This window comes from Sinohyriopsis cumingii, chromosome 10 (genome assembly GCF_028554795.1).
Source record: "Sinohyriopsis cumingii isolate HCF-2022 chromosome 10, ASM2855479v2, whole genome shotgun sequence".
NCBI lineage: Eukaryota > Metazoa > Mollusca > Bivalvia > Unionida > Unionidae > Sinohyriopsis > Sinohyriopsis cumingii.
Genome location: NC_142970.1, coordinates 73,513,142 through 73,538,205, shown reverse-complemented (window position 1 = coordinate 73,538,205; position 25,064 = coordinate 73,513,142). Strand labels below are relative to the sequence as shown.

Sequence of the window (25,064 nt, the reverse complement as noted above, 5' to 3'; positions counted from 1 at the left end):
ATGTAAGACAGTTTCTAGAAGGGCGGTAAATTCTACAAACACAGAAACTGGCGAAGTAATTATGTTTCGTTCGATATGTTCTGCTGCGAAATATTTTGATATTCACTCATATTCAGTACAAAAAGTAGCAGAAAATATATATAAAACCGCTTTCTCAAAATAAAATAAGCAGAAAATCACCTTTCGGTATTGTTAACTATCATCACCACCTCGAATTCTATTTATTTGTTTTTGGTCAGAAATTATCATTATTATACTACTTATTTTTTGATTCACGAAAGGGAGGTAATTTTATGATTCTCGGTATATGGTCATAATTATGTACGGTTTCTAACTTTCAAAAATATGCAGTTGGTGTATTTTTCTGTTCTATTCGTGAAACATTTAGAACAACACAACACATAGACAGCACATAAAATACATCTAAACTACAGAAAACCGACATGTATATTCCAGCTTACTGAGTGCAGAATCCAGCGTCTAGTCTGTATCGATCGCAGCTGGTTAATTTTAGATCTACGGTACAGTACAGGGATCCTGCATGTATTTACTAGATTACAGAAATACGTGTATATAGTGTTTGGAATTAAAAATCAGTTGCATTTTCCTTGTTCAGTGCAGAAATATATATGATATATATTTTTATACGTATGCGTGATTATGTATTTATGCGCGTATGTGTGGTTATTTTTGTATCGAGTAATATTAACAACTAAATACTCCCTTGACCATGTTCATGGATTCAGATTTACGAGTGGGAAATCTCGTAATATATATTTCTCCATTTAACAGTTATAGAGAGGATGGAAAATCTCTTAATAGTCATAGAAAGGATGAAAAAATCTAGCAGTTATGTTATAGGAAGGATGAAAAAATCTAGCAGTTAGATGATCTGGACCGGATGTTCTATCATAGATGGCGTGGTATAGTTAATAGGAAATTCCTTAATCCAGCTTTATAAATCTAACTTGTTTGGTGAAAACGTATTTCTTGAATTCAGAATTGTATTTTGAGTAAATATATTCGAAATTAGTTCCTTTTCAAAGATTATTAGCTATATATTAACTTCCGAAGCATATGTTTGTAACAAGATTCGATAGCTCAGTCGGTATCGTATTGGACTGTGACGCTCGCGGTCCAGGATCGAATCCCCATGGCTGACAACTGGTCGGTGGTGCGCATAATTGCGATTTTATAATAATTGGGGGCACCGCAAAACCCCCCGCTCAGCAAAACTCAACCACATATCAACCGGTGGTTGATACATATTTTCGTATCACCCACGGGATTGATTATTGTGGGTGGGGTTTTGCTGAGCGTATATGTTTGTGCCGTCCTTCGTTCATTCATTTCATCTCATTCATTCATTGTATATATTTCATTTCATACTTAATGAACTTGCTAAAAAAACTCGAATAGAAGTTCATTTCATAATATATGTTGTGCCGTCCTTCATTCATAATCTGAGTTCGCTAAGACACTCGAATAGGGGCTCGTCATTCATAATCTGAGCTCGCTAAGACACTCGAATAGGGGCTCTTCATTCATTGTATATGTTGTGCCGTCCTTGAAACATCCCGACGAACTCGCTAACCACTCGATAGGGGTTCTATAGGGATAATTTTTTTTATTTTAAAGATTTATATATTATATAATGAACCATGAAACTATCAAAGACATTATTTCTGCTATTAATATTACTCGATATTAAAAAACTAGAAGAAAACGGAATTAATATATCTGATGAACTAAATCCTGGAAAAATAATATCTGATTTTGAAATGTTAGAAGAACTTAAAAATGAAAATAAGTATGTTCTATCATCTCAATATAAGTTCATAAAGCGGATTTAGGCAGCTATGTTTCAGTCACTGGCTATGGTGAACGATGATCAAGTAAATGAATTTATTCCTCTTTCTGTCGCAGTAGAAAAGATCAGATCGGGGTTATCCAACGAGTACGAAACGAAAAAAACAAGGAGTACCCGCATAAGATACTTAAGAAAAATTATGTCAGCGAGTAACGACCAAAGCAACCTTGAGTAGTAATATAATTTCCCTCATCATGTATATCACATCAGAATTAATTTACATAAAAAATCAAATATTTCACAATAATAATAAAATATTTCAGAATAATAATAAAATATTTCAGAATAATAATAAAAAATTTTTTGGTAGTATTTTTGGGAAAACTGATTAATTTGGATAATTTTCAGTACCAATTACCCCATCAGAATTAGCAAACTGATTGGTTTGTATAACTTTCAGTTTCAATTACCCCGTCAGAATTAGCAAACTGACTGATTTGCATAATTTTCAGTACCAATTACCCCATCAGATTGATTCATTTCAGAATAATAATAAATTATTTCAGATTATACAAAATTTATTAATTTGTGTAATTTATCCAATCAGCGATTATATTTATTTATTTAAAAATATTTTTTTTAAGTTGATCGATTTTAATACAGGAGTGTGCATAATTTAGAATCTGATCTCTGCTACAAATGATCTCAATAATATGCTTTTGACGGAGCTCATCTAACTGTTCTTGTGTTAATAAGAAATCCTCGCTTCTGTATTCATCAATAAAGAAATTAACGTTAAATTGCTCTGTGTTTTGTGAAAACACTATTCTGATGGCGTTTTCAAGTACTTCTTTGTCATGTATAAAAATCCTCACGTGCTGGTACATTATATAATATTTACTGTATTAATTAAGATTTCACATACAGATTTATCACAAGCTCTTCTCCACGTAGGTCAATTAAGCGATTAAGGTGATCTGTGAGCTTAAAATTTATTCGTGTTAACATATTATTGTGACATCGCAGATACACAGGATTAGTTGGTTCTTGCACGATTAAACTTCCAGGGGGAACTTGTGGTGTAAATGTATATGAAATATATCCTTGTTAAGCCTGATTTGATTTTCCGAGATCTATTTGATAGCTGCCATCGACTACGTCACAAACCAGATTGACCACGATCGTGCTGGTTATATTAACGATTCCAGGAGATACGTATCTGCCGCCGCCATGTAGATCATTATTATGTCTAAGAATAGTTGGAGGTGGAGCTAGTTTTCTCCATGCATCGAGTATTTTAGGACAGTTTTCGTTGATAATATCGTTGAGATTTTTCATTATTTGTTCGGTTGCAAGTGCTGGTATCACGAATGTCAGTAATTGTTGCTCGGTTATTTTAAAATAATCAAGAAATATATAATACGATGATTCTCTTCTTCCATGGAATTTATAAAAATCTTCATTAATTACCGAGTCACGAATTTCTCGTTTAATATGTTCGATATCGTCCACAATTTGATTCATATGCTAAATTGTTTCGATAATTTGTTGTTTTAGGTCATCAGAATAATACTGCGTAATACCTGCAAATAAATTTCTTAATTTATCAAATGCGCGTGTAAGTTCAGGAGTAATTATACCTGAAAGAAAATTAAAATATTCTTCTTGGACAACCAGATCAGTTGGTGGTATTGTGAACTTAAATAGTTTATAAAAAAAATCTTAATGATGTGCCATATTCAGTCAAAAAATAATCATTGGAAAGGTTTTCTCGATATTTTGGAGTTGTTATAAACTTAGCTTCGTCAGTGAGAAATTCAATTAATTTTGGTTCTTGTGGTCCTTTATGCACCGGGGAAACATCCGGCCAACCTAGTACGGATCTTATCGTGGATTGATAAATATCAACGGCATAATCAGGAGAATGTATCTCAACCGTCGATGACAGCGTCGGTTCATGAACGTTAATCGATATTTTTGCTTCTTTTCCGGTTATTGATTTTATTCTACGTTGAAATTCTTCATTGATTTGTTCGATCTCATAACTACCAGTGGGTATTCCAACATCTATCCAGTCAGGAGTACCATCTGGTTTGTTCTTGTTAGCAAATACAAGCGAATTATTTGCTGGTGTACCATTAAATGATTTTGATCTGATATTTGGCCAGCTGTAATATACCCGTAATTGAGCTAATGCTATTTCTTTTACTGGAATTGCAGTAGGAAAATTAATACTAAATTCAGGATTAGTTGAACTTACCGAGATCATCGTTATCTTTGACGGAGTTGTATTAGTCACGATCTGCTGGAGTAATTCTGTCATTATTAGTATTTATGTCTTTAATACCGATACCTTCGTCATATATTTTAGTCATCATTGAAGACTCGAAATCAGATATAATTCCATCACTGAGACTCGCTGATAACAACGAGGACAATTTCGAGTATGCTACCGTCGTTGTGTGTAATCTTATCATGTAATCGGATAATTTTTCATTCATGCAAGTACATAATTTTTTGTGATGATATTGAGCACACCTGCAATCGTTGTTGCTGCTGAAATACAAATAGTTACGGCTACTGGTGCCATCATTGTCACCGCTGATAATATAACACCTGCTCCAGCAACAACAGCGGATACTGAATAAACAATCACATCAACGATAACTAATCGTCGTCGATATTTTTTTACTTTACTGTATATTGTTCGACTTGATCTTTCAGCGCCGCCTGCCATTCACGCGCTTGATTCTATTTGTATTGTGCACCGTCCATATATTTTTATGCAGTAACCAATTGAGGTGTTTCAGCTACAAATTCCAAACACCACCAGTAAGATGTTGCGGTTAATTTCTTATCATCTGCTTCCAGAATAAATATTTCTTCGGTTCCGCTATTTAATATAACAGATACAACCCCGGAAAACCTATCTGTTGCATGACGCCAAGGAAACGTTGTAAATATTTCAAATTTTGCAGCACTGAACACAGACAGCCTGTACACGCCAGTGACTGTTGCGGTATATTTGATAGTTTTATTTTGCTGCGACCATGTTGCGAATCCAGATGATACAGTGTATACGATGTTTGTGATATGCACAGGAGTTATTCCGGCTGAAATTTTAATCAAATTGGTTTTATTAACGATCTCAGCAATCCCGGCTACGATGTCTTGCTGTGTTCGTTTGATCGTGTCTAGGTTACTTTTGATATCAATGAGTTTTATGTCAACGACAAACGGAGTGCCGAAGAATTCTTCTGCGGTTCTTTGATGGTTTCTGCGAAATCTTGCAAAAGCGCCCACGTGAACGTCATACTCGGCACGCAGCGTGGATAATTTACCATCTACGCTGTCGACGTATTTTTTTGTTGCTGCATCTTCGTCGGATGTTGGATCTCTTAAAGCTACTATTTTATTTCCGTTCATGCTGAGTTCACCCGTCATTGTGTCGCCGCTGTTTTTTACACGATTAGCAACATTGTTTGCAATTTCATCTCTGATGGTTGTAAACGATATACTTGAATCCCTGATTTTGCCAATGTCAGTAAACACAGGAATATTATCCGTAACTGCACCGAGTACTCGTCGAACTATATCATTCCATCTGATATTGCTCGTTTTTAGTTTACCATATCGATCTTGAAAAATAAAAACCTCATCTGGATCAACTCCAGCCAGGTTCATAATATCAGCAAGTTCATCTTTAGTCGCATACTTCGACAGATCAACGTCGGATTTTATTTTCTTACTGGTAGAAGATCTTCTTCCGTAAATATCAACCATTATAATCTAAAGATCTGTTTAAAACGCCTTACGCGCAACGAATCGGTTGCTTGTATAATCATGCACGACTTTATGTGGCGGTTTGGAAGATTTTGATACAGCGTTAAGTACATTAATTACCTCACGGCCACATATTGGCGGATCTGTCATTGTTTGTGTGGGTAGCTTTGAATACCAAACTTTACAACCAGAGGTTCTTGCGTGAAGTGGTGCGACATACTTGATAAATTCAACAGGTGGAGCTAACCCGTACGAATCAAAATAAACGATTCCACGTGGATCAACCTCGTATGATACCCAGTGAGTACCGGGTCCTGAATTCGAGTCGAGATTAATAATACCTGTTTCGAGTTTGTTCGGTTGTTTTGATAATTGATCTCGCATAAAAACACCTCTAAAGGCTTTTATTTTTAATTTTTTAGCAGCATCAAGTAAATCAAAATTTGATGCTGGAACATCTAACGTGGAAGCCTTAGACCTTTTCCCCACCGAGATCCCGGTAATCTTAGGCCGCGTCCCTTTTTTTTGTATCCATTTCCAGTTGCTTTCTTTAGAGCCATTCCAGCAGCTGTTCCAACAGCACCTAACGCGGCTGCTTTTGCTACGGCTGGAGCAGCAGCAGCTATTAACGCTGGAATAGCCGCAAGAAGTGGAAATATACCACCGGTTTTAACCATGTCCTTGATGGCGCTCGGAGAAAGATGTAATTGAACTCCAGTTTTTGTTTCTAGGGCTTTATTGAAATGTTTAATCTGATTATTTGTCAACGATAATTTGTTTGGACCACCACCCATTTGATCTCGTTTTAGTGATATTTTAGTTCCGCATTTGCCGGTGGTTTTTGATTGAAGCTTTTAGACCTGAGCGGGAGTCAGAGTAACATTAACATGACTATACGACATTTGTATATAAATAATATTTTTTCTGAATAATTAAAGATTTTCCACTGGTACATCAACGACTCTCATTCGACCACTACCACCTTCAAGTAACATGGCTTTATCGCTAAGTATGACCGCGATTGCTCTGTAGGTGCCGCGAATAAGAGGTGGACCAGCTATATCAGGAGGAGGGTTAGTAACACGAGCTCGAAAGTGTATATCAACGACAGATTGTTTGGATAAATCAAGATGTTCCAGTGAAAAATAATAAATCGGATATAGATTTGCAAAATCTAGTTGTGATATTTGCAAACCAGTATCTATATTTTGATCACGTCCCATGAATGACATTAAACGATGATATACACGCGCTACGTGATTTTGATCAAAATTTAACAAGATATCTTCAGCTGGTTTTTGATGTCCATTTATCTGTAAGGAAACTTCATTAACTCCAATGTTGTCAAATATCATATGTGAACGTTCTTGATTATTCGTCCGAGCATTATCTTGTAGCGCAATAAAAATATGTCGTGGTGCAGAAACACCTTGTTGTGATGCTATATGCCACGTAAATAAACCGTTATCATTACTTTGAATAGCATCTGTGGTTACTGTTAACCATGATAGCAATGATTTACCGCCTTGATCCATAAAAGAAATTAATTTTTCTTCCTCAGTAATTGATGGAGTCATTACTGGCATCCACAGTGAAAGTTTTGATATATTTACTTTACCATCAGCAACACCAGCACCTCGCCAGATTGCATCATTATCATCACCTTTTCTTACGAGCACAACTGTGTGCTTAGCTCCAAAGATGACCTTTCTGACATTTCTGCAAAATCCAAAGATGTGAGATAATGGAATTGCACATGAAAAATTTCTATCATTTCCTGACAACGCTGCTCGGCGTGTTGCAAACCCTAAGTTGTAAGTCGCATTAACACTTTTTATAATATCAAAATCAGCACCTGGTCTGTCTGCGTGTTCAAAATCAACTCGTTGTGGATCAACTGCAGTATTTCGTGGTGCCAGTAACTTAGTATATTGAACATAATTAGCGTGGTTATTGATATCCTTGGCAAACGTCATTGTTGGACCGGCTGATCTTGTGTAATCATCAGAATATCTCGCGAGACCAATTATTGGTGTAGCAACATCAACATCCTTCTGAATTGATTCAATATCTTTTCCATCAATCATGTATGTGAAGCTATCAAACAACGCCATAATCCCGTTGTTGACAAAACCAACTCGTGCATTGGCAGCATATGGCGTAGTAGCTACAACATTCGTTACAAGTCTACCTTCTACTTCAATAAACGCCTCAGCGGGCAAGAAATATCTACTTGTATAATGAACTTGTAATTCTATTCTCCCCCGCTGATTTGGTTGTCTTGCGTCATAGGAATAAAATTGATAATCACGTACAGATTCATACTTAAGGACAGGTGCCTCCATATCAAATGCTGTGTCTGATTCGCGCTTGAACATTTTATTATAATTACCATTTTTCCAAATGATGATCTAAATTATCGTCGACGAAGACCGCTTCCTGCTATTAAATTTGCTGTTATATTTCTTTCTGCTTCTTCAGATAATTCTGCTAGTTTTTTATTTGCATCCTGATTGGGTCCTTGATCTGCTATCAAATTTGATGTTATATGTCTTTCTGCCTCTTCAGATAATTCCGCTAGTTTTTTATTTGCAGCCTGATTTATTATTTTACTTACGTCTGCGGGCATAATTTTAGTACTTGGTAATTTTACCGGTTGTTGTTTTCGTCGCAATAATCGTGCTAGTCTTTCTTTGATTGCCGAAAACGCCTTACCAGCAACATTGACAATTGCTCCAGGAGCTTTATCACGAACAATATCAATAGCTTTCATCGATAATTGTTTTGCAACGGGTGCTGCTTTTGGAGCCATCCTTGTGAATAATCCCTGAATAACATCACCAAGTCCATCTCCGTAAGTAGCTTTATAGATTGGTAATCGTGAGTTTACCGCTCTGACCTGTACGGGTTTACGATGATTATTATGTATGATCATCTTTTTTAATTTACCATTTATTTAACAACTAGTCATCAACAAGTTCATCGATAAGTTCTCGGTAAACGCCGATATCCATGATACCACCTTGAAATAATCGCCGACAAATATCAGATGCTTTATTAATTATTTCTGGTGAATTATTTCCGGCACGTTTTCCTCCATGAGAACTTCTAACCGTGACACATCATTAATGATATTATCAGGACAAACAAAATTATTTCCCAGACCACTGCTAGTAGCTCCTTCTTCTGTTGTATCTGTGTCTTTCTTAGATAAGGATCTTCCTGCTCTTTTAAGATACTTTTCTTTAAGTTTCGGCGAAGAAGACTGTTGTTGTTCCATTTGTCGCAGAGGTGGAGACGATTGTTGTTGTTCTATTTGTTGCCGAGGTGGAGGAAGTTGATACTGGGAGAGTTCTCGTTCTTGTTGTTCCAGTCTCTCTATATAAAGTATTTCTACTTCTTTATAAAGAGCGTTGTATGTCAAATCATTACTTTCAACCCGTCTTTTGTTTGCATGTATGCGATATATCCATTTAATAAGATTATCATCATTTATTCTCTTATGAGGGTGGTTTAAGATATCAGATTTGTTAAATATATAAAATAATATTTTTTCGGGTAATTTCTCTCTTTCAGTATTTCTAACATCTTCAACAACCCCTTCCTTAAATCTTGCAATTAATTTTATATTTTCTTTTACTGGCTTGGATTTAGATGTATATTCTTTTTCTGCGCCGGTGACTTCAGTACGAAGTTTTCCTATACTTTCAAGTATTTCTTCGCCGACAGGTGGAGGTTGAGCCGCAGCTATATCAATTGGAAGATCTCGTAAAATCTTCTTTGTTTGTTTAGTTCTTCTTGCTATTTTTTCGGTTTGTTCTACTGTTTGTTTTGATACCGGAAGAAGATCTTCTTTGATGACAGCTGTAACTTGTTCAGTAGCTCCAGTGACGGGTTTAAACAGTTTTTTAGTTTCTTCTTCGTACTCAACTTGTGCTTCTTGCTGCGCTTGTAGATTTTTTCTAAATGAATCTCGCACGGGAAGAAATTTTTTAATTGCTTCTAATCGTTCTCGTGCTATTCTTGCAGTATGAGATTCTGGATGTACCATTATTTTTAATATAACAATTTTTTAATTAATAGCAGCAGAGAGGGCCTTGTCTACAATTCTGTTTGAGACAAACAATAATCGTAGACGTGGTATTGACCTCTATGAAGGGTCACTATTTTTTTGCCTAAAAACAAGGGTGACCATTCCCTAAAGTGGTCTGATCGCCCTCTCTGCTGCTATTGTTGTGCTATCCACTTTTTTTACTTGTTCCTCTTCTTCGTGATATTAACGCTCTCTCTCTCTCTCTCTCTCTCTCTCTCTCTCTCTCTCTCTCTCTCGTATAGTTGGCATTTCTCCATCTGTTATCTATTCAACTTCAGGATCTTGGGCTTCAGGAGGTTGCCGTGGTTGCATAACTGGTTGAGGTTCTGATCGTTCAATAATATATCTCCATAACTTGCACCTTGCTAAATCTCTACACTCCTAAATGCAACCATTGTTTCTGAAAAATGAATCAAACAAGCACCAGTACGCTGTTTCTTTCCAGTAAACGAATGCAATTTTAGGCTATTCCTTACACATGTATGTATCACGTGTCTTTGATGGCATTTTTATCATGAAATATTTCAAGGTGGGAGGTCTGCTATGAGCGATACACATGGGATTTCCAACATATACTTCGCTTGCTACTTCTTTAAAGAATTGAGGTTGTGTTTGTATCTCTGACTAGCATTCGGATGCACATGTGGTATTATGTCAAATTCCTCTATAATATCTTCATTAAATACACGGGTGCCTTTTACGAGCACACAACGGCTTCCCCAATACCACCAACGTCTTCTTTGACTTCCTCGATTGTTTGTGGCAAACGCGTGGTAGTCTCTGCAGTTGCTCTTTGTGTTTTATTACATCCTTGGTGCATTTAGCTATCTTACGATCTGGATCCGGTTCCTTTTTTATTGTAGTAAAGCGCTGACACGTGTTCCACTGTGGCTTTTGTGGTCTTTCTAATATCCCGGCCCGTTCGGATATTTTCTTTGTGGGTTTTATCAGCGGGGAAAATTCCTGATGAAACCCGGCTGTGATGTCGTGTCGCGCAGTTTGTCGCAACTGTATATCTTTTTACTTTTTAAGGCCTTTTATCATATTTTAATCAATTCCTGCTATTTTTAAGTGGCTTTACGACACCGCTTTCAATGCTCTTCTATAACAACATTGGCAGACTTTGTACCTGATTATTCTTGATTGATAAATTGGTAATCCAGGCCCGTTCGATATTTATCCTGCAAGTTCCAGTCAAATCAATGGTGAGAAAACTATACGAGTCCGAGGTGATAGGCAAAACATGTCACGAAATTCATTCCACGTGTGGTCGGAGGCACACCAAGTCCAATGAACATTCCTAAGACCATGCGCATCAGGGCCACGAAATAACAGCGTGTTACAGTTGTGACTGTTGGCACATGCGCGTATCGTTGAGTCAAATAGACGACATCTGTGTTTCTTACGTCGGTCTTGTAAAAATATTTGTGCCGGAATGACTTGGTTCTGAAGTACCTCATCGTTGTCAGCGGAAGGTGCTTCATCCATAGTGAAAAAGAAATCAAAAGTAGTTTTTTTCACCACTTCTCAACAAGGTTTCTCACTCAACACTTTTTAAAAGTCTTTTAAAACATCTTAACACTGCTAGTCATCAGCCGATTGATTGTGTAGAGACACCCTTGAAGGAAAGATTGTTCTTTTTACCGAAAGCATATCCGCGAATTTCCTTTCCCGTGATGCAGTGAATAATACATCATGATAATACGATAATTCCTTCATATTGTGTAGATTGCCGTGCCAAAACATTATGCAAATCCAAGTCGAGTTCAAACACGTAATAAACGAATAGCGATTACTGGGACTTATGCTTGATGTGGAATAAAGAAGTTCAAGTTTATAGGTACGTCCCGTTCCATGGGCCGCAAAGAACAGGGTTTAACAATGTAGGTGGCGGTAACATCGCAGGTGCCTTAAAAACGTTACTGGGGACACCATGGAGTAAAAACTCTGACGAAAAGCACATTCGGGGCCCCGAGTGGCCGAGTGGTCACGGATCACTGCCATCTCACCTCTGTCTACGTGGGTTCGAGTCTCGGATTCAACCAACGTGGATATGTGAGAAAGCTTGCCAGTAGCTTATCGTGGGTCGGTGGTTCATTTCAGGGGGTTTTCCCGTGTTCTTCCTCCACCATTAATACTGGCCGCCATGTATAGCCTATCGTGTGCTGAAAAATGGCGTTAAACCCTACAACTACAACAACAAAAAAAACACATTCTTGGAAACAATAACTGTGGGCGTAGCACACACGACTGGATATACGACTTGATTCTAACAACCAACCGCGGAGATGACATAACCTTGCGTAACAAGCGTCGAAATGATATCCATGCTCGCCAGCTAGCCTACGTGAACCGGACCCATGACTTGAATTATATTGCAAGAGCAGGTGCTGCAGAACGAATCGCCCTAAGGATCGTCAAAGGAGATACGAAAGCCAAGATTGCACTCAGTGGCCCTTTTTAAAAGTAAATTATACTGATATAAAGAATGCACGCAGAAAGCCGGGCATTGTCCAAAAGATACTACAGACCAAGTGGATAGTGGATAGGTGAAGCCGCCTTTGTAAGGTTAGTAAGTACGGCAAAGTTCGTTCATGGGATTGCTCGAGCATGGTTGGCCAAACAAACGCTTTGAGAAATTTACTTGCCGGTACCAATAAACGTTTCACGTTTTCTGTTTGATTTAGGTTCGTCAGGCTAATTGTTTGTTTCTTCAACATCATCGTGTCCGTGATCAACAACGTTGTTTACGCATATATCAACGATTATCAATGTTGCCAGCAGATACAAAGAAGCTGAGCAGCTGACGCCGAAAGATATTGCAAGTGACGCAAATGCACTCGGACAAATTTATTCAGGTGGAATGCTCGAATGGCAACGATTGTTACGTGTGGATCCTGATAAATAATTTATCTTATCTATTTCGGTGCTGTTAACCAAGCACTTGGACAGGTCAATAAACACATAGACCAAGATACTGTGGAACGATTCAAATGTATTCTTGCAGAACGGTTATCAGAACGCGCATGAATTGTTGATGAGGCCAGAACGGTCACAAGAATGGGTAACTCATCTTCCATTGATCATAGCGGTACTAAACGATGAAGTGACACGCTCGACTTGATTAAAACCAGCCAGTGCGATTCGACAAGAGACCGATACTTTTATTCGAAAAATGATCTCACAGCTGGCACCACTACAACTACTCGGAGACAAATTTGTTCGGTATATATATATATACACCAGTAGAGTTAGAAGGTCGCCAAAGTCGCGCATCGGACCTCCAAGACAACCAACACATTACCGTTTAGGACCGTCACCAAGTGGACCATACACGAATTGACTTCGTCTTCCGAGCCAGACATTTGTGCTAGAGGTATTGCAAATTGTTATTGCAAATACGGAACTACCACCAGGATTTGTGTTGATGCATTAACTAGCATCAGTATAAGCTGGTTCAAAAGAGCGTGATAGCTAAACGGGTAGGTACTGATTCCGTGGGGAATTATCATCGTTTGGTATTAGGCGGTTATAAACACATCTTGGTACATAGCTATAAACCCATGTGATGTTTCTGCCATCGCATCTTATTTCCTTTGTGTGTGAAATGTCTATCTATAAATATGCTGACGCAGTCAAACTTGACTATTAAGTAACGGATGTTACGTGGTCAAAGATAAAGTACAGACGGAAGTGATATGACTGTCAGAAGAGTAATAATAGGAAAACCATAAATAAGTAAAAGAGTATCAGTGCACGTTTTTGTCCCTTCATATGAGTACCGGTTACCGTAGCGGCGATGAGATATTGAACCTCAAAGGGTATAGCGCTAAGAATCAGTAGGTCTTACTTGTAGCTGACCAATTCATTAGAATGTGATTTTGGAAGGATACGGAAAGTGAGGTACCAAGTCAGGAGCTTCTGCAATTATTGAAAGTAATTTTTTCAAGTTCCTGTTGTACATGGGAAGAAGCCAAACTTCAAACTATTTGTTGATTCTCACTTTAATTGGTACCTTTTCCTGTGGTTTGTCCTAGTTTGGCTTTATGTTAGGGATAGGTATTTGTCCGTTGGTATGTCCGCTAGGTTATTTGCTATCTTGAAAGCATTGTCAGCTGGGCCATGTTTCGCCTTGATTCGAGTGATTCACACTGAAGATAGTTCAACGTTGCACTGACACTGTTATGATATATGTTTGTAGTGAATCTAACAGCTCTCCTCTGAACCATCTCTATCTTATGTATTATGTCTTTATTATGTGGGTTTCACACAGTTGAGCAGTACTCAAGGCCTCGAAGACACTCCATGTACAGTTCGTGTTTGAGATCTTTTTGCACAATCACCCGTGAAATACTCTTTCCGAACAATCACCATTGCAACTCATTTGGCCTTTAATGTTTTTGCCGGAACCAACCACAATCGTGAACATTTGGGTCACAGTCCCACGCACTCTTCGATTAGTTAACCCAAGCATTCGTCTTTCAACTTACCAACTACCATTTTGTTACAACTGTTAAGCAACGGATGTTTCGGATATTCGCTTGTATCGAACTCGTTGACCAAACATAGATGGGCCATATCCGTGTACACATCATCGGTGGTGATATTCAGCAGCAGCGAATCAGTGTCGGCGTAAAACCTATGGATTCGATCTTTATAAAATTGTTGGATCTTGTCAAAGTAAAACCCATTAATGAGCAGCTTTGACAAGTCTAACACGGATGATCCAACATACATTGGTTTTGTCAGTGTCATTTTTTTTTTATACTTTTTTTACTGTGAACGACAACAAATTCATCAAAGATTTTTATGGATTCAAATTTCAAGTGCTCGATGAGTCTTGGTCAAACCCATCCTCAATCGAAGATACAGCTGAAGGTTTCTCACGTGCAGTAGGTAACTGAATTTAATCCTTAGATTCCGTACTAGTTTGATACATTCAGTGTATTTTCGACTGGATTCATCAACGTCTTAGCACTTATACAGAGACAACCACGTATCAGGCACCGACAACGCTTCTGGTGCTAGTGGATAAGCGTTTTGCGCCTCGTATAAATGTTCGAGGTATTCTAGATCAGCTTCCACCAAGTATTTGGAGTCATTGCTGATGTTGTAATCAAGCAGGTGCTTTTGTAGGTCCACGTACGAAGGATCGATCCAATGAAATCCACCAACTGGAAGCTGTTGCAATGATCGCCAACCGATAAAGGTTATTCCGATCTAGTATTACGACTCTTTGGTCTTAAAATAAGTAACAGAAAAGTGCGAAAACCAACAAATTTTGTAAAATTCAACGAAATATATTTTCACTAGAATACAATGAGTAAATGAGAAAACAACTTCGGGTATTGCGAATTCAATTAAAACTAATGTTAAATTTACTAACATAAGTCCTGATGAATAAAGTTCTGAACACATTGTAGTGATATTCCAAATAATATCAAATGCTACAGGTGTTGATGTGCCTGTAGTGCCGGTAGACTATAATGTAATGTACCAATGACCTGAATTGTAATAATGTGCCAACAGTCTTTTGTTAGTACCCGTTAATTTAATCCTAATTTTCTTTGCTTGATTTCAGAATAATTCCAAGTTAATGTTTCTTTCCAATTATATTATGGAACAGTTTGTATTTCCAGAGAAGAATAACTTGAATTAAATAATGTCCCCAGAATCAAACCACTGAACACAACAATAATCGATTTTAGCTTCAGGTGTTATTGCAGATATATATATATTTTTAAAGTCAACGAGAACATAAAACACTCTACTTAATATTGGTCACAATTTGCATTTTCTTAAAGAACCATTATTTAATGGAAACTCCCATTCTAGAAGACATTGCTACTAAACTTTTACTAAAGAATATGATAAACATAATGTACTTGACTCAGTCTAAAATAATACTTTTACTATTTAACCTACACATACATATAAATAAAAACTATGTATTAGTTCTTAACAGAAACAAATACTTTCATGATTCTGGTCAGGTAGGCAATGAACTTGATTTTGGACACGGTCAGCTACAAGACAGGGTTTTACAGATCCAACAGCATATAATGAATAAAAACCGAACAAACAATGCAAATTAAACATATATAACACTGGAGTCATACTGTAACTGTTAGGAGATGGGGGGGGGGGTTATACTTTTCCACGTTTAGGTTGACGACACGAGAGTATCTGTGCCTTGACATTGTTATTCCGGCACGAAGTGAGCGCTCGATGAACTTATGCTGGTCAATGTCGGTGAGCAATTACAGCTCGCTTTTGGTTTTGGACAACCATAGTACCGTTGCAAGTTATGAAGCACCATATGGAGTTTAGTTTTGTTGGGGTGAATTCTCACCTGCGAAATGCATGCCTTGTGTGCAGCACCTAGGTACCCACCAGTGACGAGACGGTGATTACGAACTTCGGCAGAAGTAGAAGCTTCTTCACAGATCCAGCAATAAGTGGATGTGGAAAACTCACGAATGTTATCATCATTCATAATTATAACTGCTGATGAATAGAGCTCTTTGTCAAATCAATTGTGTCTTAACTTCAATCAATTTAAGAAGAACGCCAAATGTGTTTAGATAGCTAGCGCTCTGGGCACGAAAAAGGACTGGTTGTGCAATTTGCCCATCACACCGAATTACTACGCGTAAGATACCGCATGGGATTCGTTCAACAACTTAATCTATTTAATTAATATTGGAAGCAGAGCTGAACGCATTCGCGTCTCCCACGGAAACATTCAGACATTCAGAATCCGATAGAAGATATAAGGGACCTTCGTCTTTCGTTGAACCACAGTCATTTTGACAATGTTTTATCAGGTTTTGGCATTATTGTTCGCTGCGGTTTTTCACTGACACAAAAGTAACAGTCATGGTCCATGAGCAGTTGCTGAGTCTTAAATACATGTATGATTCGTCTGCACGAATTTTTCTTACCGTGATAATTGCTGTGTCAGATAAGCAGTCGAGCAAGGTCTTTATCCATGCATAGTGCGAAATCGATTCTTTTTTTTTTCGCACTCAGAAGGAATAAATCAATATGAGTTCATCCACGATAGCCACCTGGGGACAATGCAAGCGGAAAAAACGAATAAAAGCCTTTTTCGTAAGCAAACAGTTTAACCGCGATACTTAGGTTAAGTTTTTCAAATTTGTTCAAATTTGTTTAGAGTGACTTTGGTAACTTGAACGGGAAATTAAATATCACCAAAGTTGAGTTTACCCAGGTGTTACTAGTATTTTCGATGCATGTCTTCATTAACACTCGCCTGATATAACGCCGATTAAATTGGCCATTGAAAACAACGATCGCCAAAATTTTGTACGTTTATCACTAACCTTGGCGGGACCCACTTTCGTGTTGCTAAGTAACTAGATCCACCAAACGTTGTCTTTGCGGTTTAGGATTACGTTGTGATCCTTTTCAGGTAGAATAAGCGAATGCGCGCTAAGAACAATGCCTGCTTTAGTGCCAGAGTGACCAAACTAATATCACAATCATGTCAGTTTTCTTTGCCTCTTAGTATTCGAATATTATGCCCACGTGCAACTTGAATTTGTTGTTGTACCGTTGTTTTATTAGTAATCGTTGCAGTTGCAGTAGCATTGGCAAACGGTGGTGATGAATTCAGTACAAATATTGATTTCAATAATTCAAACGTGTCACCCCTTTTTATACGACATGGTATGCATATTTCATGCTGGAGTGAAATCGTTTGAGCTGAGGCACAGTAGAAATGCTTAAATAAGGGGGAAAGACGTCCCTAATTAAGATGTCGTCAATGATCTGTTTTAAATTTTGTATTTTAGCAGGATCGAAAACTGCAATCAATTCAATCCTAGTTTTTACTTCATTTATTTCTGGTTTATTTGTTTGTGTATCGGTCTGTGCAGCCACAGGTGTTTGTAGTTTTACGCGCCTGATAGTATTCCCGAACAGATCAATAGGGCCGGCAAAGTTGATTATATGATTTGACTCAGATACCACATTTAAGATATGGCAGTGCACCTACACCAAGACTAACACCAATTTATGTGATTTACAGCATCCTTTAATGACATTCTCTGTCTCAGACTTGGTATTTTTCAAGGCAGATAGCTTTGCACTTATTCCGACCAATTGCCGTGGAGATTTATATATAAACGTAAGCGTTTATCTAATTGGTGGAAATACTGCTACAGTTCATTTATATCTGTGTCTTCGATCTCCGTCTCTATACGAGGTACACTAATTTCAAGACTATGCGTATAGAGTCCATCACAAAGTCCATTAAGCAACGTTATGGTAACTCGAAGTTTAAATCAGGCTCGAATAAAATAACTCGTTAGTACTGGTATCATCAAAATCCTTCGCAAACGCGAATAAATAAATTCCAGTTCACTGTCAACCAAGATGAGCTACAATGACTCATGACGACAAAGTATTACACCAACTCGAGGTGGGCAGCACTCTGTGTGTTGGAACCCAATAACATCAAATTTATTAGAAGGCTGGTACATTTCCTTAATAATGTTTGCTTCATCTTAAAATTGTTGTCGGTGCTTGTACTGCTTGTCTTCGTCGCTATATTATCCATTGAAGAGTAAAAGGTTCTGATGCATTACATATATTACTGCCCAAAGCATTTGTTTGAGTGATTTGATCTTGGATATCTTCATCGTTATTGCTAGAACAAATCATCAAAACCTTCACTCGCTTCAGACACAGTGGGCAACTTATTCTTCGTCTGCGACTCTATTTTTTTTCTGCACAGCATTTACCAAATTCTTTTTATATTATTTTTTTCATAGGCCTGTCCAAATTTCTTTCGTTCAATTTCTATGGTCACGCCCTTGTTAATCAATTTATCATTGTATTTCGCATATCTCTGAGAACACGGACATCAAAACATTGAGCCTCTTAAATAAACCTTTATAATGCATTCAATCGATAAAGCTATCTCCGTCTATAGTTACACTTTTGATATATTCCAGTCGTTTTGTAAATTAGTAACATTGATAAAGACCTTCTTAGGTTCCTTCAAAATATTTTATGTTTTTACCTTTATTATACCATAATAATTTTTTTAATGCAAAGGTGAACTCTTCGTCTACGTTTTGCTTTGTTTCAATGAGATCATTGAATTTATTGGCACACAATTAATTCTAAGCATGATCCATTTGAGGTGTTACGATCAATTAATGTCGTGCAGTCTAGGTCAGTGTTAGATACGATTCAATGATTATGCGTGCCACGTGTCCACCACTGATATCGATTTTACAATGATCAGATTTACTTTTACTTTTCACATTTCTCTAGCAAGGACTAGGTTGTCTCCCTATTTCTTAGAACATCACTCTGCAAGTTAAACTCGATTTGGCAATGTGTTTCACAGTACGACGCTCTAACTCCCACGACACCATCTATATTAAGAACATGAATGCAGATACTCGTATTTGACATCAAGAAATTGCTTGGAGAAACATGCAATGAGCCCCTCCCATAATGAAGCCCATATTGTAAGATACTAGTTTATTTCCAGTCGCTCATTCAACGTAGTCTTGGTTTTTTTACCATAATAATAGCAAATTTAGTAATGGCCAGTGATTTTGTAATGACCAGTGCAAATTCACTTCTTCATCAACTTTGCATTGAATTTTCTTAGCACAGCGAAATCAATACCGCTGAATTAAATCAAAGTTGTTTATCTCGCTCCGAATTTAGAGACAAACTGCTTTGATTTAAAGACCATGTGATTCAATATGTATCACTTGCACAGATAGATAGCCATAACAACATCTGTTATGTTCTGTGAATTAATGTAAGAGCAAATTATATCCCGGATATTTCATTGTTATAGTAGTAATTGTAGGATATTAAGCAAATTTAGATAATTATTTAACCGAAAATGTGTGGGCTGCAAAAGATGATTGTATTTGTGCACGGATGTCTTTTTCTAGTATTCTTGATCTAAACCGCTTGGTCTCAATGTTCTAAGGCGGCGTATCCAAGAAGATTCCTTTTCTTTCCTTTCTTTGGAACTCCAATTGGGGTTGTGAGCAATTGCAATAAGTGTTATATCACAAGTTGAAATAAACTGTTGAAACATAATAAATTCAAAGATCTAATTCCTTTAGAAACAGCTATATAAAGTTGTGCTAACATAATCGTGTTTCTGTTTTATCTGCTTTTCTTGTGTATGTTTAGTATTTGCCTTTGAAAGGCTCATTAAAGATTCGAAAGTCAGGCTAGTAAGATACTAGTTTTGTACTATTCGTTTTCAGTTTATTGCATATATATATATATATATATATATATATATATATATATATATATATATATATATATATATATATATATATATATATATATGCAATATATATATATATATATTCACATATATATATGCAATATATATATATTCACAGGCCAGTAAAGTTGAAGATGGACCTCCGCACAAATATGGAAATGATAGGGGGTAGATTCCCATATCGGGCAGATTACACGGTATGTGCTTTGGGTATCTATCTATCTATCTATCTATCTATCTGTCTATCTATCTATCTATCTATCTATCTATCTATCTGTCTGTCTGTCTATATATATATATATATATATATATATATATATATATATATATATATATATATATATATATATATATATATATATATATATATATATATACTGAAATGGTGTTGTACTATGTAATTGAAAAGAGCAAAAACAAAGTGGTTGTGTAAACTTCAACAAATAATTTATTTCCCTAGAATACAAAGTGGAAATTTAAAAAGAACATACAATATTGTAAATTAAATCACAAATAGAAAGACGTGTTCTTTCTCCATTCATAATGAATAAAGTTGTCCAGAATTCTCTTGAATAATTTATAACAGTTACAGAAGTATGTTATAGTCCAAATAACGAGCACCTTCAATTTCCCCAGAGCAGTCCAAACCAATATTTTTCCGCTCGAAAAAATATCAAAGTACAACATAAAAACTTTCTGTAGACTTAAAACGGGAAACCAATAAGTGTGAAAGACTCCAAAAATCGGAAGAAATTTGACACCCTGTTGTTTTCCTGATTTACACCATATGTTGCGATTGTAGTTTGTAACAGACTCAACGTGCCACCATATACTACTGATGTTGCGTTAATTAAGAATATTGCGTGACCTCTCTAAACCAATGAGCTACAAAAACGTCCAAACCGTTTTAACATAGCCTTGAGAATCACTCATTGGCTATAACAATAATAACTAACAACTTATGTACAAAGCCTTGAGAAATACAAACTTTATTATTATTATTAGTAGTAGTAGTAGTAGTAGTTGTAGTAATAGTAGTAGTTGTAGTAGTAGTATTAGTAGTAGTAGTGGTAGTAGTAGTAGTAGTATCATTATTATTATTATTATTATTATTATCTGTGTTTTCTTATTTATATCGAACTGTAGCAAGTATTATTCTTTTACTAAAGTCTGCAAGAATAACCTGACTTGACCTCACAAGATTCTGAAAAATACTTTCTGATTACAATTTAACTGACTGAGCATGTACTAGTATTTAAGTGAAGGATGCTGATTTAAAACATAAAAATGAATTTAAAACTAATCCAGAAAGGTTTTTATTTATACAGATGTAGAATTCAAAATTTAGTCTTAGATCTGGCCCAAATGAACTGTTTTCGTTGCATTTACTTATACAGACATCGTGAAATAATTATGAATTGCTGATTCGCGGAAAATAATAAACAAAAGAGTTACCTTTTCTTTGTGCACTGCCTTATATCTAGTAAAAACAAATAGTAAAATAATTCCCACGCAAAGTCTTAACGTACGGAGCACTTAACACGACCCTCGGAAACCAGACCAGGTCCCAACACAGTTAATTAATTTAGATTTAAGTGGTTTTCGCACAGTCGTGCATGTACCACTGTTTTATGCCTACACGGTAGGCTGTTTGATTACTCCTAGGGGAATGAATTCGAGACACTTCTGTCAGGCTGTCATGTGCTCACGGAGCACTGTTTGTTTGAAGCCGTCAGGCAGTGGGACTAAGATTAGTCCCTAACTGTTAGAATGGAGGGCTTGATGGCGAGTGGGAATAGACCCAACACACACTCGACCTATTCAGTCGCTACTAGTTAGTTGCATTTATGTATGTATGAGTGGGAATGGACCCATCACACACTCATATGTTTGTGTTGATTTTATAGTAGTATTAAGGGCGTCCACTGCACGCTATTTATTTTGGTGTCTGGCCATGGCAAGGGAGTCACAGCACAGACGTTAAAAAGCCCTGTTATACTGCCTGCGGAATACTGCGCTTGGCAGGAAAAATACTGCCGTTCGCTTGGTAGCAGCCACAGGGAAAATTCTGCGAGCGCTTGCTTGCAGGTTAACTATGTTACCGATAACAACAAACCACATTTTAGTTGCTAATTGTGATTAAAAATGCATATTACCTAGATTATTAGCTAAGTGTGCACACAGTGAATATTTGTTTATATAGTCAATATATACCATACAACAAATATTTAGGTTTAAAATGGGTGATACCGTAAGCAACCACTAACCATTAGTGAATTAACGAACGGAGTAGAGTGATCCAAAAATGTGTCATACCTACACAATATATCCATTCATGGCTTAACATCATACTATTAAAGAGTTCAAAGGATGATTTATGATAAATTTATATGCGAACAGTAAATGTTGACAACACACACACATACGCCTTACTATGATGTCGTGGCCCGGTCTATGAAAGAGGGGTACTAGTATCAGTAATATAGGGATACAAGTATAAGTAGTATATGGGGTTTTAGTATCAGTACTATAGGGGTACTAATATCAGTGATATATGGGGTACTAGTATCAGTACTATAGGGGTACTAATATCAGTGATACATGGTTCTAGTATCAGTACAATAGAGGTACTAATATCAGTGCTATAGGGATACTAATATCAGTGCTACAGGGGTTTTAGTATCAGTACTATGGGGTACTAATATTAGTGATACATGGTTCTAGTATCAGTACAATAGAGGTACTAATATCAGTGCTATAGGGATACTAATATCAGTGCTACAGGGGTTTTAGTATCAGTACTATGGGGTACTAATATCAGTGATATATGGGGTACTAGTATCAGTACTATAGGGGTACTAATATCTGTGTTATATGGGTACTGGTATCAGTACTTATAGGGGTACTATTATCAGTACTATAGGGGTACTAATAGCATTGCTAAATGGGTTCTACCATCAGTAATATATGGGTACTAATATCAGTGCTATAGGAGTACTGGTATCAGTACTATAGTGGTACTAATATCAGTGTTATAGGGATTCTAGTATCAGAACTATAGAGGTATTGGTATCAGTGTTATAAGGGTAATGATATCAGTGCTATTGGAGTACTAGTATCAGTGATATCACTCGTCCTGCTTTATCAACTAGAGCTTTGCGATTCATGAACTTAATTTGAAACTAAAAACAATTCCAGAATTCCTGCCCATTACAGTATTAGTGCGGATTTAAAAACATAAAAGCACTGGCTCGAGGCGGTCGTGATTGAACACTTAGTACACGTAACACTTATAACTTGTTTGGGTTTTTTTGTGTGCTTTTTTTTTCGTTTTTTCTTGATTTTTGTTGCTGTTTCTTTTTCAAGAACAGGATATAAAGCTAGATTCTACTTAGATATTTTTTACATTTTCATACAAGTTTGCAAAACCTTTATATAGAGTGAGAGGCAATAATACTATCTGATGAATACTGTGTTTGGAATCTGCTGAATATACTGCCAAAGTGCAGGGTTATTTCAATTTAAATGGAAAGAAGATTGTATGAGAAAAATTTTGGTGTTTGTACCAAGACAAGGAATCACTGTTGGGGAGGTATATTTTATGTGCCCCACCCCCTTCGGTAGAGCCTCGTTCGGAGACCAGGAATGTAACCTTTTGACTGGAATTTCCTTGTCTCGGTGCAAATCCCAGCATCGATTCCCTTAATCTTAGTGCAGTCATTTTAGTCTCATGTGAAAGTAGAATTTTTTCAGTACAGCCATATCAGTCTGAAGTAAACGTAGAATTTATTTCAGCACAGTCAGATCTTTCTGAAGTAAAAGTAGAATTTATTACAGTACAGCTATATCAGTCTGACGTAAAAGTAGAATTTATTTCAGTACATCCAGATCTGTCGGAAGTAAAAGTAGAATTTATTTCAGTACAGCTATATCAGTCTGAAGTAAAGTAGAATTTATTTAAGTACAGTCAGATCTTTCTGAAGTAAAAGTAGAATTTATTTCAGTACATCCAGATCTGTCAGAAGTAAAAGTAGAATTTATTTCAGTACAGCTATATCAGTTTGAAGTAAAGTAGAATTTATTTAAATACAGCCAGATGTTTCTGAAGTAAAAGTAGAATTTATATCAGTACAGCCAGATCTTTCTGAAGTAAAAGTAGAATTTATTTCAGTACATCCAGATCTGTCGGAAGTAAAAGTAGAATTTATTTCAGTACAGCTATATCAGTCTGAAGTAAAGTAGAATCGATTTAAGTACAGCCAGATCTTTCTGAAATAAAATTAAAATTTATATCAGTACAGCCAGATCTTTCTGAAGTAAAAGTAGAATTTATTACAGTACAGCTATATCAGTCTGAAGTAAAGTAGAATTTATTTCAGCACAGCTATATCAGTCTGAAATAAAGTAGAATTTATATCAGTACAGACAGATCTTTCTGAAGTAAAAGTAGAATTTATTTCTGTACAGCCATATCCGTCTGAACAAAAAGTGTTAAAGATTCAAGTTACCTTAAATAGAAAACTCTCGTATACAACAAGAAAGGCAAATTCATCGACATTTTGTACTGACCCTGAATTAGAAGTTTGTGATAATAAAGGCAACTTGTTTAGTCTGTAAAATGCTTTTCGGCGTTACAGCTTCGTGAACTACACGTATTTTGACACCAGACCAGACCCATAATTGAATAAACATATTCTGCTAACACACCAGACAAAGAATTTGCAAAACTTAAGTGGAACAAATAAATTGTGCTAACACTCCTGGCCACAAATTTATAAAACGTATTGAGCATTCAACTCAAGTTACAGCTTAAGCGTGGGAGTCTGCAGTGGGGGAGGGAGGAATTGCCTTCTCCCCGTTGGTAAAATTCCATAGTACAATATATAAATAGCCTCTTTGAGTTTGGCTGTGCCCCCCTCCCCCGGGAAAATGATTGTCCTTGACACTAACCATCCAATAAAAAACAAAATTCCTGCTTACGCCAGTGATATCAAGATTCAATAACTTGGACAGCCGGTAAACTTCAAGTGCACTAAAGATAGAATTATTGAACGTTCAGGGTTTTCTTAACCGTAACCGTT

General features: G+C 36.6%; 1 protein-coding gene across 1 annotated transcript in view; it reads left to right on the top strand.

Annotated features, from left to right (window-relative positions):
* Nucleotides 1–25,064, top strand: part of LOC149790385 (uncharacterized) — a 165,279-nt gene that overhangs the window by 100,446 nt on the left and 39,769 nt on the right. Inside the window, exon 23 of the mRNA XM_089972436.1 lies at nt 20,102–20,180. Within this exon, the coding sequence (XP_089828562.1) occupies nt 20,102–20,180 (79 nt within the window). The remainder of the gene's footprint in view (nt 1–20,101; nt 20,181–25,064) is intronic.